Here is a 16,330-nt window from a genome sequence, read left to right as displayed (position 1 = left end):
CAGAGAAAGGGACTGGGGAATCTCTATCCTCTGTCTCTTTCTCTGTCTCAAGGGGGAGATATCAGAGGTCTGTTAAGACCCCCGATATCTCACCAAAGCCCCCCAAAAGGGCTGATTAAAAAAAAAACAAAAAAAAAAAACAATAAAGAATAAAAAAAATATTATTGTAAAAAATAAAAGTTGATAATAAAAAAAAAAAACACACACATACACCGTTCACCCCCCCCCCCCCCCCCCAAAAAAAAAAGCAAGCACTGTTAAAAAAAAAAAACAAAAAAAAAAACCCAAAAAACACTGTCACGTGACATTTAAAAAAAAAGTATCGGTAAACGGTATCGGCGAGTACTTGAAAGAAAGTATCGGTACTTGTACTCGGTCCTAAAAAAGTGGTATCGGGACAACCCTAGTGTGTTCCTTGTACAGAGGAACACCGGTCGGTCTCCTCCCCTTGTGAATCCCCTCCCCCCACAGTTAGAATCACTCCTTAGGAACACATTTAACCCTACAGCGCCCCCTCCTGGTTAACCCCTTCATTGCCAGTCACATTTATACAGTAATCAATGCATTTTTATAGCATGGATCGCTGTATAAATGTGAATGGTCCCAAAAATGTGTCAAAATTGTCCGATGTGTCCGCCGCAATAACACAGTCACGATAAAAATCGCAGATCGCTGCCATTACTAGTAAAAAAAAAAATAATAATAAAAATGCTATAAATCTATCCCCTTATTTTGTAGACGCTATAACTTTTGCGCAAACCAATAAGTATACGCTTATTGCGATATTTTTTAACAAAAATATGTAGAAGAATATGTATTGGCCTAAACTGAGGAAAAATTTTTTTAAAAAACAAAAATTTGGATATATATTAGTGCAAAAAGTAAAAAATATTGTGTTTTTTTCAAACTTGTCACTTTTGTTTTGTTTATAGCACAAGAAATAAAAAATGCAGGGGTGATCAAATACCACCAAAAGAAAGCTCTATTAGTGGGAAAAAAAATGATAAAAATTTCATTTGGGTACAGTGTTGTATGACCGCGCAATTGTTATTCAAAGTGTGACAGCACTAAAAGCTGAAAATTGGCTTGGGCAGGAAGGGGGTGAAAATGCCCTGTATGGAAGTGGTTAAATAACAAAAGACAATTGCATACTCACAAACAAAAATAACAGATGCATCAAATGTATTCTCCAGCCGTAAGCAATGTCATCTAACCATGTAGCGCATGGTTGGAAGGCTGACATGTTTCAGGGGACATGCTCCCTTCCTCAGAGCTTAAAAACTACGAGATGATTGGACAATTTTTTACAGAATTGGACAATATGATTGAATCTAACAGTTATCAAAAAAAATTGCAGGAAAAAACAATCCATTTCATAGAAATTTGGTCTAGTAATATGATTGCAGGAATGTAGACAGATAGATTTGATCTTTCAAGTAGAACTAAAGTTGAAAAAAAAAATCCAACAGGCAGCTTTTTATTGCAAAACAGATATACTATGTCTCTTCTGCAAAAAAACTTACCTGCCTGTTCACAATCTTCTATTGAATATACACGGAGCTTGCACACGGACTCTGCCCTATCAGTTGTCTCTAGGTTAGAGGGATAAAATAGTAAATTATATTGGCCATACTAGTATCATTAACCTCCCTGGCGGTATTATTTTTTCAGATTTTTGCATCTCAAAGCGGTACATTGTTTTGCATGGAAATTTGTCGTTTTAAATTGTAGGCCTGTAATTCTTAGGCCTCATGTACACTGCTGCTGCTAAAAGGGCATTTAGGAGCAGTTGGGCGATTTTGAACTCTCCTCTATGTTACCTTATCTGTCCACGTACACAGGGTAGTTTATAGTCGTTGCTAGGCAGTTGAGTTTAGAGGCATTTTTTGTAACGCAAAAAAAATGCGTTCAGAAGCTGAGTTTACAGGCATTTCAAGCGCCAATCGCGTCTAAACGTGTCTAAATGCAGTAACTCACATTTAGCCATGTTTTGTTTACAGGTGTTTTTCATTTTTGGCTATTCGAACAAAAAAAAAAAAAACATGGCAAAATGGACGTTTTAAACGTTGGTTACTATCTGTCAAGTTAAATCGTTCAGGAGAGGTTTTAAAAACGTCCCATGTACATGAAGCATTAGGAATAACTCACTTAAATCTGTCCAAACAAGAGTCTAGTAGATATCCCGGGTATGATAAAGTTTGAAACACAAAATCATAAATTATAATATAATAAATAACTATAAATAATTATAACAAATAATAATATAATAATAATAAAATGTATTCAATAATGTAATTAAATCAAACACACTGAAATTTGCTCAGTTGCAGAATTGTCGCTGTCATTACTTTCAGTGTTTGATGACGAATTTCCCCACGATTAACTATCGCTCAATTCTGCAAGTGATTGTAATTTACTATCGCTGTTTTCTAGCTGGTCTAAAACCACTTTTGACCTAAAGGGACACTTTTTGGTTGCTGTGGACATTCTCAAGTTTCCAGGCAGAAAGAACAGTATATATAATATAAAACTGCACGCAGGGCAGTGGACAAAGCAAGTAATGTAAGATTACAGTGTACTTTATGTATTATGCATTTTGCACTTTTTGAATTTGCCATCGGGTTCCGTCCTCGTGCGTTGCGACTCGCGCAGGGAACGGAGCCCGGCACAGTGATGAATTGGGTGGAGTACACAGCCCACGGACACAGTGGGAGGACATCGCAGGATCCTGGGGACAACGTAAGTAACTTTCCCAGGATACTGTAATGCAATCCTGAGTGTGGCTCGGAGTTACCGCTTTTGGTAATGAAAAGTCACCCCGAGCCACAATTGGGATTACCACCAAGGAGGTTAATTAGTAAATTGAGGTCTGTTGGCATTGACAATAGTGTATGTATCTGGATAAAAAAATGGTTACAGGAGCGTGTCCATAGGGTGGTGATAAATAGCGTATCTAGAGCAGTGGTCTCAACTATGGTCCAGGGACCAGATGTGGCCCTATGCTTGCCTTTATCTGGCCCTTGAGGCACTATTCCTGCCACTGACACCAACAATTGGGCACTATTCCTTCCACTGACACCAACAATGGGGCACTATTCCTTCCACTGACACCAACAATGGGGCACTATTCCTTCCACTGACACCAACAATGGGGCACTATTTCTCTCCCTAGTACCAAAGATGGGGAATTGTTTACACCTACTGGGCAAAATCCCACCCCCCTAAAGTCTGAAGGACAATAAACTGGCCCATTGTTTAGAAAGTTTGGAGACCCCTGGTCTAGAGGTATAAGCAGTATTCACCAGAGCTCGTTTATAAATAAAATAGAGGTTGGGATAAATAGTTCAATCTCAGTGTTTATTGATAATACAAAGCTAAGAAGGGATATACAGTGGGGCAAAAAAGTATTTAGTCAGCCACCAATTGTGCAAGTTCTCCCACTTAAAAAGATGAGAGAGGCCTGTAATTGTCATCATAAGTATATCTCAACTATGAGAGACAAAATGTGGAAACAAATCCAGACAATCACATTGTCTGATTTTTGAAAGAATTTATTTGCAAATTATGGTGGAAAATAAGTATTTGGTCACCTACAAACAAGCAAGATGTCTGGCTCTCACAGACCTATATCTTCTTCTTTAAGAGGCTCCTCTGTCCTCCACTCATTACCTGTATTAATGGCACCTGTCTGAACTTGTTATCAGTATAAAAGACACCTGTCCACAACCTCAAACAGTCACACTCCAAACTCCAATATGGTGAAGACCAAAGAGCTGTCGAAGGACACCAGAAACAAAATTGTAGATCTACACCAGGCTGGGAAGACTGAATCTGCAATAGTCAAGCAGCTTGGTGTGAAGAAATCAACTGTGGGAGCAATAATTAGAAAATGGAAGACATACAAGACCACTGATAATCTGCCTCGATCTGGGGCTCCACGCAAGATCTCACCCAGTGGGGTCAAAATGATCACAAGAACAGTGAGCAAAAATCCCAGAACCACACGGGGGAACCTAGTGAATGACCTGCAGAGAGCTGGGACCATCGTAACAAAGGCTACCATCAGTAACACACTACGCCGCAGGGACTCAGATCCTGCAGTGCCAGACGTGTCCCCCTGCTTAAGCCAGTACATGTCCGGGCCCGTCTGAGGTTTGCTAGAGAGCATTTGGATGATCCAGAAGAGGATTGGGAGAATGTCATATGGTCAGATAAAACCAAAGTAGAACTGTTTGGTAGAAACACAACTCGTCGTGTTTGGAGGAGAGAGAATGCTGAGTTGCAACCAAAGAACGCCATACCTACTGTGAAGCATGGGGGTGGCAACATCATGTTTGGGGCTGTTTCTCTGCAAAGGGAACAGGACGACTGATCCGTGTACATGAAAGAATGAATGGGGCATCGTGAGATTTTGAGTACAAACCTCCTCCCATCAGCAAGGGCATTGAAGATGAATGGGTCTTTCATCATGACAATAATCCCAAACACACTGCCCGGGCAACGAAGGAGTGGTTTCGTAAGAAGCATTTCAAGGTCCTGGAGTGGCCTAGCCAGTCTCCAGAACTCAACCCTATAGAAAACCTTTGGAGGGAGTTGAAAGTCCGTGTTGCCCAGCGACAGCCCCAAAACATCACTGCTCTAGAGGAGATCTGCATGGAGGAATGGGCCAACATACCAGCAACAGTGTGTGACAACCTTGTGAAGACTTACAGAAAACATTTGACCTCTGTCATTGCCAACAAAGTATATATAACAAAGTATTGAGATGAACTTTTGATATTGACCAATTACTTATTGTCCACCATAATTTGCAAATAAATTCTTTCAAAAATCAGACAATGTGACTGTCTGGATTTGTTTCCACATTTTGTCTCTCATAGTTGAGGTATACCTATGATGACAATTACAGGCCTCTCATCTTTTTAAGTGGGAGAACTTGCACAATTGGTGGCTGACTAAATACTTTTTTTGCCCCACTGTAACTTCAACAACTTTACACAAAGATAAAATAGAGAGGAATGCAAACGCATGGCAAATGAGGGGGCTAAAAATGTGAATGCAAGTTACACGCTGGGGGGGACCTTGGGGGGAATCGGAGATGAAAAAAGATCCAGAGAGGATCTAGATGGGTCCTAGTTGATGACAGACTTAGTAATAGCATGCAATGCCAAGCTGCAGCAAGCAAGGCCAATAGAATATTAGTGTGTGTTAAAAAGGGAATTTACTCAAGAGATAAAACTATAATCCTGCCACTTTACAAAATTCTGGATTGGCCACATCTCGAGTATGCAGTCCAGTTCTGGTCACCGGTCCTCACGAAGGATTTGCTGAGGAGGTCAACAAAATGAATAGGGGACTGGAGGACCTCGGTTATGAGGAACGATTACAAACATTGAGGTTTCTGTAGTGTCATTTGTCCCTTTCTATGTTGTATAATACCTGGCTGATTCTGCCTGTTCCTGTCTTCCCCTGTTTAAGCTGACCACGTTTATCATGGCTGCTGATCCATGATACCGTGGTCAGTTTACGTGCCTCCTTCATCTTGCTCTCTACTCAGTGTCTCTGCATCTCCCTCCCCTCTCCCAGTCAGTTCCATAGTCTGTGTGAGAGCCCATCTCCTCACCGGCCCTCCCCTATCCTCTCATGCCTGTGTAATTCTATTCTCTGCAGCTGCTTGTAAAGAATAATGTATTAATTACTTTGACCCTCTTAGTTTCAGGTCCCTGCTCAGTACATGTGTGTTTTTCTAAAATTACAATGATAAATACTTTTTTGCTGAGCCCTGCTCTGCAGACAGGTGACCTCCCTCTGCCAGCCTGCATTCATCATAGGGAAATCTCAGTCCCTCCCACTGTACTCAGCTACATCAAGAAGGAAAGCAGAGGGAGGTCACATGACAGCACAGCAGAGCTCTGCAAAGAAGGTATTTAGCATTATCATTTTAGGAAAACACACACTGTACTGAACAGGGGCCTAACAGAAAGAAATAAAGTAATTAATGTGTCACTAAACCCAGGACCCTGCATTCTCTCTCTCTCTCTCTCTCTATGGTCTCCTTGTAGGAGGAGTTTTCTGACTGTCCTATGAGACTGCAGGACCCCTGGCACTCTGTCTGGACAGTGCTGATTGTCCATGTGCTGATCACATGCATCTTCCAATCCTCCAAGAAAAAAAAAAACCTTGCGCCCCAAGCCCACCCTTTTTTGAAGCTAATTAGAGCCTCAGACTCTAATCACATGCTTCAATTTAAAAAAAAAACTGTTGAAATCCATGTGTCCAGCACCCTGCATGTAGATTAGGGGCCAGGCACATGGATTAGGGGGGCAGCACCCCTGAGCCCCGTATGGACTGGCCTGCTCACTCTCTTCCCTGGATTGTAAACTGAGCATGCATGCACAGCCCAGCTTACTTTGCTGGCACGGTCCCTGTGTGCCAGGATGACTGAATCCTGCGCATGCATAGGAATGACATCACCCTGTGCCAGCCAATGAAGACAGCTGAAGACAGGCAACATGCAGAAGATGCTGGTGCCAGATAGGGAAGGGAACTGTTAAAGGAAAGGTAAGTTTATCTCCACTTTAAGTGTATGCCACATCAAACTCTCTTTTTGATCTTCTAATTAGATTTTTTCACAGATGGCAAATCGATCGATAATACAATCTTACATAAATGGTTCTGTGTATGGCCACCAATAGGCTGGAACATACAAAGGGCAAGGCAGACTAGGCGTTGTGGCCAGGAAGGTAGAGTAGTAGTAGTGTAGTACCTGGATAGTACTAGGCAGGTAGTGTAGTACCTGGATAGTACTAGGCAGGTAGAGTAGTAGTAGTGTAGTACCTGGATAGCACTAGGCAGGTAGTGTAGTACCTGGATAGTACTAGGCAGGTAGAGTAGTAGCAGTGTAGTACCTGGATAGTACTAGGCAGGTAGAGTAGTAGTATTGTAGTACCTGGATAGTACTAGGCAGGTAGAGTAGTAGTAGTAGTGTAGTACCTGGATAGTATTAGGCAGGTAGAGTAGTAGTAGTGTAGTACCTGGATAGTACTAGGCAGGTAGAGTAGTAGTATTGTAGTACCTGGATAGTACTAGGCAGGTAGAGTAGTAGTAGTTTAGTACCTGGATAGTACTAGGCAGGTAGAGTAGTAGTAGTTTAGTACCTGGATAGTACTAGGCAGGTAGATTAGTAGTCATAGGTGTGCGCACAGGGTGTGTCAGGTGTGCCTAGGCACACCCTAATCACCACGTGCGGCACCAATTCTCCCTACTGCCTGGCCTCCCCTGTACCCACCCTCCCTGCAGCACTGCCGGTGTCTTGCCGAGAATGTTCCCTCGGCGGATAAGTTCCCCCCTGTACTGCACAGGCGCAGCGCTTGCGCAGTACATACTACTCTCAGCCGCCGGAGATAGCCGAAGCTCAAATGCTTCAATCAGCTGTACACGGCGCCTGCGCTCTGGGTCCAGGTTCCTTCCCCACCATCCAAGTGGACCTAGAGGGGGAATCTAAAAGTGCCGAGCGCAGCGAGGCCGTGCCCGAAGCGTGGCGAGCGAAGCGAGCCCGCGAGGGGCCCTCTTACAGGCGCCGTGTACAGCTGATTTTCAGCTGTTCTGCTTCGGCTATTTCCGCCGATACCTACTGCGCAGGCGCAGTAGAGGGGGGAACTTATACGCCGAGCGGAACTTTCTAGGCAGAACACCGGCTTCCAACCTCTCCTCCTGCTCCGGCTGCTGTGTTTATTTTGCTTCAGTTTGTGAAGAACAGGAAGCTGCTCAGCACAGTGTACTTCCCATTCATTCACTCTCTGGTGCAGCTGAGGCTGCAGAGAAAAGGACTGAGGAATCTCTGTGCTCAAAAGTGAGACATCATGTTTAGACCTCTGATATTTCGCCAAAGCCCTCCAATGGAGCTCCTAAAAAAGTTGTAAAAACATTATTTAAAAAAATTGTAAATAAATAATAATGTAATAAATAAAACTGTAAAAAATAATAAAAATAAAAAACTACTGACACCGTCCTCTGTCCTATTGACAAAGTTCATTGCTCTACTGACTGACACCTTCCACTGCCCTACTGACAATATACACACACACATGTGTTTGAGCTCTGGGGTGCACACCCTAATGCAATAGGTTGTGCACACCTATGATAGTAGTAGTGTAGTACCTGGATAGTACTAGGCAGGTAGAATAGTAGTAGTGTAGTACCTGGATAGTACTAGGCAGGTAGAATAGTAGTAGTGTAGTACCTGGATAGTACTAGGCAGGGAGAGTAGTAGTAGTGTAGTACCTGGATAGTACTAGGCAAGTAGAATAGTAGTAGTGTAGTACCTGGATAGTACTAGACAGGTAGAGTAGTAGTAGTGTAGTACCTGGATAGTACTAGGCAGGTAGAATAGTAGTAGTGTAGTACCTGTATAAACTAGGCAGGTAGAGTAGTAGTAGTGTAGTACCTGGATAGTACTAGGCAGGTAGAATAGTAGTAGTGTAGTACCTGAATAAACTAGGCAGGTAGAATAGTAGTAGTGTAGTACCTGGATAGACAGTACTAGGCAGGTAGAGTAGTAGACTAGTAGTAGTGTAGTACCTGGATAGTACTAGGTAGGTAGAATAGTAGTAGTGTAGTACCTGGATAGTACTAGGCAGGTAGAGTAGTAGACTAGTAGTAGTGTAGTACCTGGATAGTACTAGGTAGGTAGAATAGTAGTAGTGTAGTACCTGGATAGTACTAGGCAGGTAGAGTAGTAGACTAGTAGTAGTGTAGTACCTGGATAGTACTAGGTAGGTAGAATAGTAGTAGTGTAGTACCGAGATAAACTAGGCAGGTAGAATAGTAGTAGTGTAGTACCTGGATAGTATGTGATGACAGCACTGGTCCTCCCACCAGCTTACAGTACAGATCCATCCTAGGCTGGGGCTCCTCTCCTTCTCTCCCGGAGCTCCTCTCCTCCCCACAGGTAGCACTTGCCCTGATCCTGGCCCCTTCTGCCAGGTTGAAGTATGGAGGGTGAAGACTGAATCCACCTGCAGACTTCTGGCTTCCTCCCATGTGCAGCATGGACAAGCAAAGCACTAATGCCAGCAGATCTCCTCTCCCCAGGATACCCCATGGGCACGGTGAGACCCCGGTCCTCAGCACCATGTTTAGGGACACACAGTCCTCCTAGATCCCAGCAGATGTCCTCCTAGATCTCCGCAGATGTCCTCCTAGATCTCCGCAGATGTCCTCCTAGATCTCCGCTGATGTCCTCCTAGATCCCCGCTGATGTCCTCCTAGATCCCTGCAGATGTCCTCCTAGATCCCCGCAGATGTCCTCCTAGATCCCCACAGATGTCCTCCTAGATCCCCGCTGATGTCCTCCTAGATCTCCGCAGATGTCCTCCTAGATCTCCGCTGATGTCCTCCTAGATCCCCGCTGATGTCCTCCTAGATCCCAGCAGATGTCCTCCTAGATCCCCGCAGATGTCCTCCTAGATCCCAGCAGTAGATCGTGCGATCCATGCACACCGCCTCCCCTGGACCCCGCGCTGTTGCTGTCAGAGGCGGAAAACAAAGCAGAGCGGAGTGTGGCCGCCCGCCTATGTGAGTGACACATGACACACCCCCCGATCACACAACTCACCCGGTCACCCTCTCCGGGGAGGATCCCATCACCATCCTTCTGGCTGATCCTGATTCCATCAAATCTCATCATACTGAGCGTACACTTTTATTCCTGCTACCGATGTGACCGAGAGAAATCAACAAAAATGATTTATGGAAAAGGCACTCTAGAAAATCTCATCTCAGACAGCGATCTTTGTTTCATTTATCCACTGAGAACAACAAAGTCCACTGACAGCTGTCACCCCAGACTGGAAACATTGCAGCAGACAGGCATGTTGTGTACACTGATTGGGGGTTACATTGTCTCTGATTGTTTCCAGGAATCGTAAAGGGAACCTGTCACTACAGAAAAGCTGGTACAGATGAAGATTTGACTCTGCAAACCCTCAACATCATAACAAAGTGACAACAAGCATAACAATGTACAAACATGGAATGCAAAATGAAAAACAAAAATATTCCTGAAAATCGAAGAATTGTTTGCTGAAGTAGAATTATAGGCAAAGCTTTTTTTATTTTTCATTTTGCATGTAGCTGAAGGGAGGGTTATAACCCCTCAGGGCTGGTTCACACCACAAAAACGCACTCCAGATCCTTTCCCGGGTGTGTTTCTGCATGTGCATTATGAACGCATTTTTGGTACGTTCCGATGCATTTTTATTGTTATTTTCACTGTACTGGGGTCCTGTGCATTTTTTTATGTGTTTTTGATGCATTCCAGTGCATTCCGATGCGTTTTTGATACATTTTAGGGCCAGTTCACACCGCAGCCCAGTGCATTTTTTTTCCTGCATCAAAAACGCATGGAAAGTAGGTAATATGGTTCCCAATGACATTGTTCATACCAGTTCCAGTACATTACAGTTCCAGAAAAGAAAAGAAGAACATGCTGCACTTCTCCTGCACTGGTCTGTAGTGAAACGCAGTTAAACACATCACATACGCACCAGAATGTACTGGAACACATCAAAAACACATTAAAAAATTCACCAGACCCCAGTAAAGTTTAAAAAACTGGAAAAAAGAAGAAAAAAAGCACCTGGAACACTTCTGGTAATGCATCAAAAACACACCAGAACACGCCAAAGACGTGTTAAAAACACGCAAGCAAAACACATCTGGAAAAGATCTGGAGTGCATTTTTGTGGTGTGAACCATCCCTAAGGCTGGATTCACACCTATGCAGTTTTAGTGCTTTTTGCATTTTGCAGATTTTCAATACAGTCCAATTAACATGGTTTCCTATGGAACAGATTTTCTAGTGCAAACCTGCAAAATGCAAAAAGCACTAAAAATGCATAGGTGTGAATCCAGCCTAAGGCTTCATTCACACTAGCGCGTTTTTTGATGCATTTTGAATTTTGCTGAAATGCATGGGAATTTTTTAACATGGGTTCCTATGGAACATGTTCACATCAATGCCTTTTTGTACCTCTGCATTTTTGGAAAGGGTCGGGGACTTTTTTTCATGCAAAATGCAGCGTTTTGCATGTAATAGAATTCAATGGACCAGCATCAAAAACGCAAGTGCACAGTTTTTGCAGCGTTTTTACAGCGTTTTTGCAGCGTTTTTGATGCGTTTTTGGCGTTTTGCAAAAAAATGCAAAACGCAGCAAAAACGCAGCAAAAACGTTGTAAAAACGCTGCTCAAAAACGTGGCAAGCATGACAAAAAAACCTCCAAAAACGCTCAAAAGCAACATGCATAGGTGTGAATCGAGCCTTAGGCCAGATTCACACCTATGCATTTTTAGTGCTTTTTGCATTTTGCAGGTTTGCACTACAGTCCATTTAACACGGTTTCCTATGGATCACGTTCTGTAGTGATAATCTGCAAAATGCAAAAAGCACTAAAACTGCATAGGTGTGAATCCAGCCTTACTGCTTTCCAGTACAGTCCAGTGCAGGAAAAATGCAGCATGTTCTACTTTTTTTTCTGGAACTGGAAAGCCCTGGAACCTACTTTCCATGTGTTTTTGAAGCAGAAAAAAAGGCACTGGATTGCATGGGGTGTGAACTGGACCTAAGGGCTAGTTCACACCATAAAAACGCAGTCTGGATGCGTTTCAGATGCTTTTCTGCATGCACGTTTTTGACACGTTTTTTATGCGTTCCAGTGAGTTTCTGATGTAGTCCAGTGCATTCTTTTCACCCTCTTTTTTCTTAGCCTTAAGGCCTGGTTCACACCTATGCATTTTTTAGTGCATTTTCAGTTTTGCAGAAGCACACTACAGTCCATTTATGGTTTCCTATGGGTCACGTTCACATCTGTGCATTTTATGGAAAGGGCCAGGGACTTTTTACAGTTTTTTGGTTCCATAGACTTCAATGGATCAAAAATGTGTATTGAAAATGCAAAATTCACCTGGAATATGCAAGCTGCAACCTGCATAGCTGTAAACCAGGCCTATAAGGCTGGATTCACACCTATGCATTTTTAGTGCTTTTTGCATTTTGCAGATTTGCACTACAGAACATGTTCCATAGGAAACCATGGTAAATGGACTGTAGTGCAAATCTGCAAAATGCAAAAAGCACTAAAAATGCATAGGTGTGAATCCAGCCTAAGGCTGGATTCACACCTATGCATGTTGCTTTTAAGCGTTTTTGGAGGTTTTTATTTCATGCTTGCCACGTTTTTGAGCAGCGTTTTAGCGGCGTTTTTGCCGTGATTTGCGTTTTGCGTTTTTTTTTTTTTTTACAGTTTTTTTTTACAGTCTAAAAAAAAAATAAAAAAAAAAAAAAAAAAAACGCTGCAAAAACGCTGCAAAAACGGTGCACTTGCGTTTTTGATGCTTGTCCATTGAATTCTATTACATGCAAAATGCTGCATTTTGCATGAAAAAAAGTCCCTGACCCTTTCCAAAAATGCAGAGAAACAAAAAGGCATTGATGTGAACATGTTCCATAGGAACCCATGTTAAAAAATTCCCATGCATTTCTGCAAAATGCAAAATGCATCAAAAAACGCGCTAGTGTGAATGGAGCCTTAGGCTGGATTCACACCTATGCAGTTTTAGTGCTTTTTGCATTTTGCAGGTTTGCACTACAGAACATGTTCCATAGGAAGCCATGTTAAATGGACTATAGTGCAAATCTGCAAAATGCAAAAAGCACTGAAACTGCATAGGTGTGAATCCAGCCTTAATAAGGACATGTGCACGCATTCAAAACACATCTGGAACGGATCTGGAGTTCATTTTTGTGGTGTGAACCATCATTTACTGCGTTCCAGTATAGTCCAGTGCAGGAAAAATGCAGCACGTTCTACTTTTTTTTCTAGAACTGCAAGCACTGGTGGGAACTATGCCATTGAAAGCCATGTAACCTACTTTACATGCATTTTTGATGCAGAAAAAAAACGCACTGGACTGGACTTTTTTTTGTCATCTGTGCCCCATTGTGGGAGATTTCCCTTCATTTTCTGTCCCATAGCCAAAACAGGAAGTGAGAGGAAATCCCTCCAAATTAAGGGAATCCCTTGGGGGTCCCCAGGTCACCAGAACTAGTGATCCCATTGAAAGATTTCCCTTTTATTACTTTTCTGGGGACAACCCAAAATTTGATATCTGAAAATATGATAACGATAAATAGGACTAATAAGAGAAGGTGAATCTCCCTAATGGGGGCACAGACAGCGATACAAACTAAGAGGGGGTCTAATACATCTCCACTCTATCCAAAACAGTAAAAAAATAAATACAAATCCTTTAGTTATACTTTAAAGCAGTAGTAAAGCACCACTAAAATAAAAATAAAGTGTGCCCCCCTACAGGGTTAAGTCATAATGTACTAGTATGCACCGCACACCAGCACAGTATGACAGACTTACCTGTAAAGGGGATCTCTCCTGTGCAGCACTGTCGTGGATCCCTGGCGCTGCCATGTTCCTTCCTGGGTCCGTGGTGATGTCACGCCCACACATGCGCACAGGAGCCCTTGGCTCCGGCACAGAGCTCTGAAGGTATGGCACGGGGATGCTGACCCTTCAGAGCACATGGCTGGTGATGTCACGGGCAGCGTCCTTTGGAGTATCTGAATAACTGCAGTTTAGTTATTCAGACTTTAGTAGAGTACAGCAAGGATTATTAAACTTGTATGCTGATAGCAGAACTTCTGTACACAGACAAGCTGATTGCACACTACATTTCCCAGAAGAGTTGGCAAAGGGGTGGAAGCCAATATATTCTAAAGCCCGGAAATTTTGGGGGGAGAAAGGAAGGAGACTGTGTGTGTGAGACGGCAATGCAGGACTCAGAGGACTCAGGCCGGATTGGGTCGCACCGGAGAGCCAAAAAGAGGGACTGCAGATCGCTGGCATCGCTGAGAGGCAGGAGAATCAACTCTGCAGGCAGTCCGATCATGGTATCGTCATCGGCAGTGCTGGGACAAGGTTATCTAGAGCCCAGGGAATGCCAAATTGCACCTCTACCCCCTCCCAAAGATGTATGATTGTGTCAGCAAAAATTTCCCCCCGCCAAGAAAATCAAGCACTAATCTGCATGCTTACTCCCTAAGCATAAATCCCCCTTTCTCCCAGTACAAATCTGCCTCCCCCATCGCTAAAGTCCCCCTCCTAGTACATATTTCCCCATCTAGAAGAAATAACCCCCAATCATTCCTACTGGCACAAATCCCTCTCCCCAATCTCCTTGGGGTTGCCCCCTCTTCCCTACCTCACATGATACCACAGTGCCCAGGGCAGCCGTCCCTCCTGCCCACCCCTTGTCCCGGCCCTTGGCCATCAGCATCACTTCTACCACAGAGGGACTAGGAGAACCAATGGGTCCCCCAACTAAAAGGTGTTCTCCTGCTCAAGGTTTTACGATGGTGTCAGCAGGGGCTGTGCCCCCAGATCAGGCTCGAACAGACAGAGAACCCAAAATACTCAGCAGCTCCTAAGGGGTAGCGCTACATAAGGATTGGTAATAATGAAACATCAAAATTTTCTGACTGGTTTTCATAACCTCTTTAGGGCACTCAGAGGTTAATAAAGTTCAGTCCTAGGGGGAAAAAAATCTGTATTGTTAAAATATCAGACTCTGTCTGCTGGATTTTATGACATACTTTCCTAAACCCTAGACATTTTCTATAGAGAAAGGGACATTTCCTGTTTCCTTCTGCATTATGTGCTGTCACGTTCAATGTTTCACTCTCCCACCTTGCCTTCATCTCCCCCTGGCTGTGAGTGCAGAATGTGTGCTCCTATGTACACTAGACTTTCCCTTCAATAAGGTTCCATCTCTGCTGGGCTTTGGGCTGTGTGCTCTCCTACACTATTCCACTCCTCCACTCTGGTTCCATCATACTCTGTATTAAGGCTTATTGCTCTAATGTATGCTCTTAAGCTGGCCATACATGGATTGAAATTTGGCCAGTTCAGCATTGCAGATGTTGGCAATCTCTCCTCTACACTGAAACCGGCCACTTGGGAGATAATGTGTTCAGAGTAGAGCTCCCTTAGAATAGTTAAGTATCTTTCCTAAACAGGATTGTTAGCATAGGGCTTAGCAGGGGCGTACATATAGGGGTCACAATTACGACCCCTTTTTTCAGAGGGGGGGGGCATCATTTTAAGGTCACCCATGCTCCGCCCTTTTTGACAATGCCATAAAGGGGAGGGGCTTAGACATTATCACATAAAGCGCAGGCATGTGCCCATTATATGCAGCCTCACTGTGCCCATCAATTGCAGCCTCACTGTGCCCATCAATTGCAGCCTCACTGTGCCCATCATATGCAGCCTCACTGTGCCCTTCAAACAATGTACAGTATGGAGGGTGTACAGTATGTGTATATAGAGGGGTTGGATGGTATTACTATATACAGGAAGGAAGGAGGGTGCTTATATAGCTGTATACTGTATGTATATCTGCAGTCAGTGATGATGGAGGAAGGTCTCCATATACAAGAAGGATACATCATCTGTGCTGTATACAGCTATATACACCCACCTTCCTTCCTGTATATAGAGACCTTCCCCCATCATCACTGATTGCAGATATACTGTATCTGTCCTGTATACAGCTATATATACAGGACAGATGATGTTTATCAGCAGTCAGTGATGATGGAGGAATACAGGAAGGAAGGTGGGTGTATATAGCTGTCTACAGGACAGGACAGATGATATGATTTTTCCAGTAATTGCTGTTCCACTTTCAACTTCCCAATATATATTATGTTCCTCCTAATATAACTGCTGTTACCTGTGGTTCTTCACTGCTGAAAGGTATGCCACTTGACTTCAGAATTTTCTGTGTTGAGGCCTAGACAGCGACGAATCCTCCTTGCTTTTTCCTCCAGTCCTCCGTAAGTGTTTCCACACCACTACAGTCCACTTGAGTGGGCAGCGCCGGCGCTGCGCCGGCCGGATCATATCTGACAGTCTGCACTCTGCACAGGGACTGGAAGCTGGAGCTGAGCGGCCAAGTCATTGCATCGGATGATTGGAGGTGAGGGAGGGATGGACGATCAGAGAGCAACAGCCAGCAGTCACTCAGCAGACTCAGAAAAAAGTCTGCGGCGGCCACGGCGGACCTTTGCTAATTCCAGGGGGGGCACTTGTTCACCCTTGCCCCTACCGCGGATTCCCATGGACCCAGCCCCATGCTCTATGGGGCCCCTGTACACCTGGATTGGAGGGGCAGTGGTGCGGCATGTAAAGGAATCAATCCCCTCCATTTTCCCCAGCCTGTAAAGTGGTTGTAAACCAAAAAAAAGTTTAGGAG

The 16,330-nt window shown here is 43.7% G+C and overlaps 1 protein-coding gene across 1 annotated transcript in view; it reads right to left on the bottom strand.

Annotated features, from left to right (window-relative positions):
* LAMA3 (laminin subunit alpha 3) overlaps positions 1-9,580 on the bottom strand; it is a 271,677-nt gene extending 262,097 nt beyond the window's left edge. Inside the window, exon 1 of the mRNA XM_073631481.1 lies at positions 8,842-9,580. Within this exon, the coding sequence (XP_073487582.1) occupies positions 8,842-9,135 (294 nt within the window). The 5' untranslated portion in view covers positions 9,136-9,580. The remainder of the gene's footprint in view (positions 1-8,841) is intronic.
* Between the last annotated feature and the right edge of the window lie 6,750 nt (positions 9,581-16,330).

This window comes from Aquarana catesbeiana, linkage group LG05, assembly GCF_042186555.1.
Source record: "Aquarana catesbeiana isolate 2022-GZ linkage group LG05, ASM4218655v1, whole genome shotgun sequence".
Taxonomy (NCBI): domain Eukaryota; kingdom Metazoa; phylum Chordata; class Amphibia; order Anura; family Ranidae; genus Aquarana; species Aquarana catesbeiana.
The sequence above is the reverse complement of the archived record's forward strand: the minus strand, read 5'-3'. Positions and strand labels throughout refer to the sequence as shown.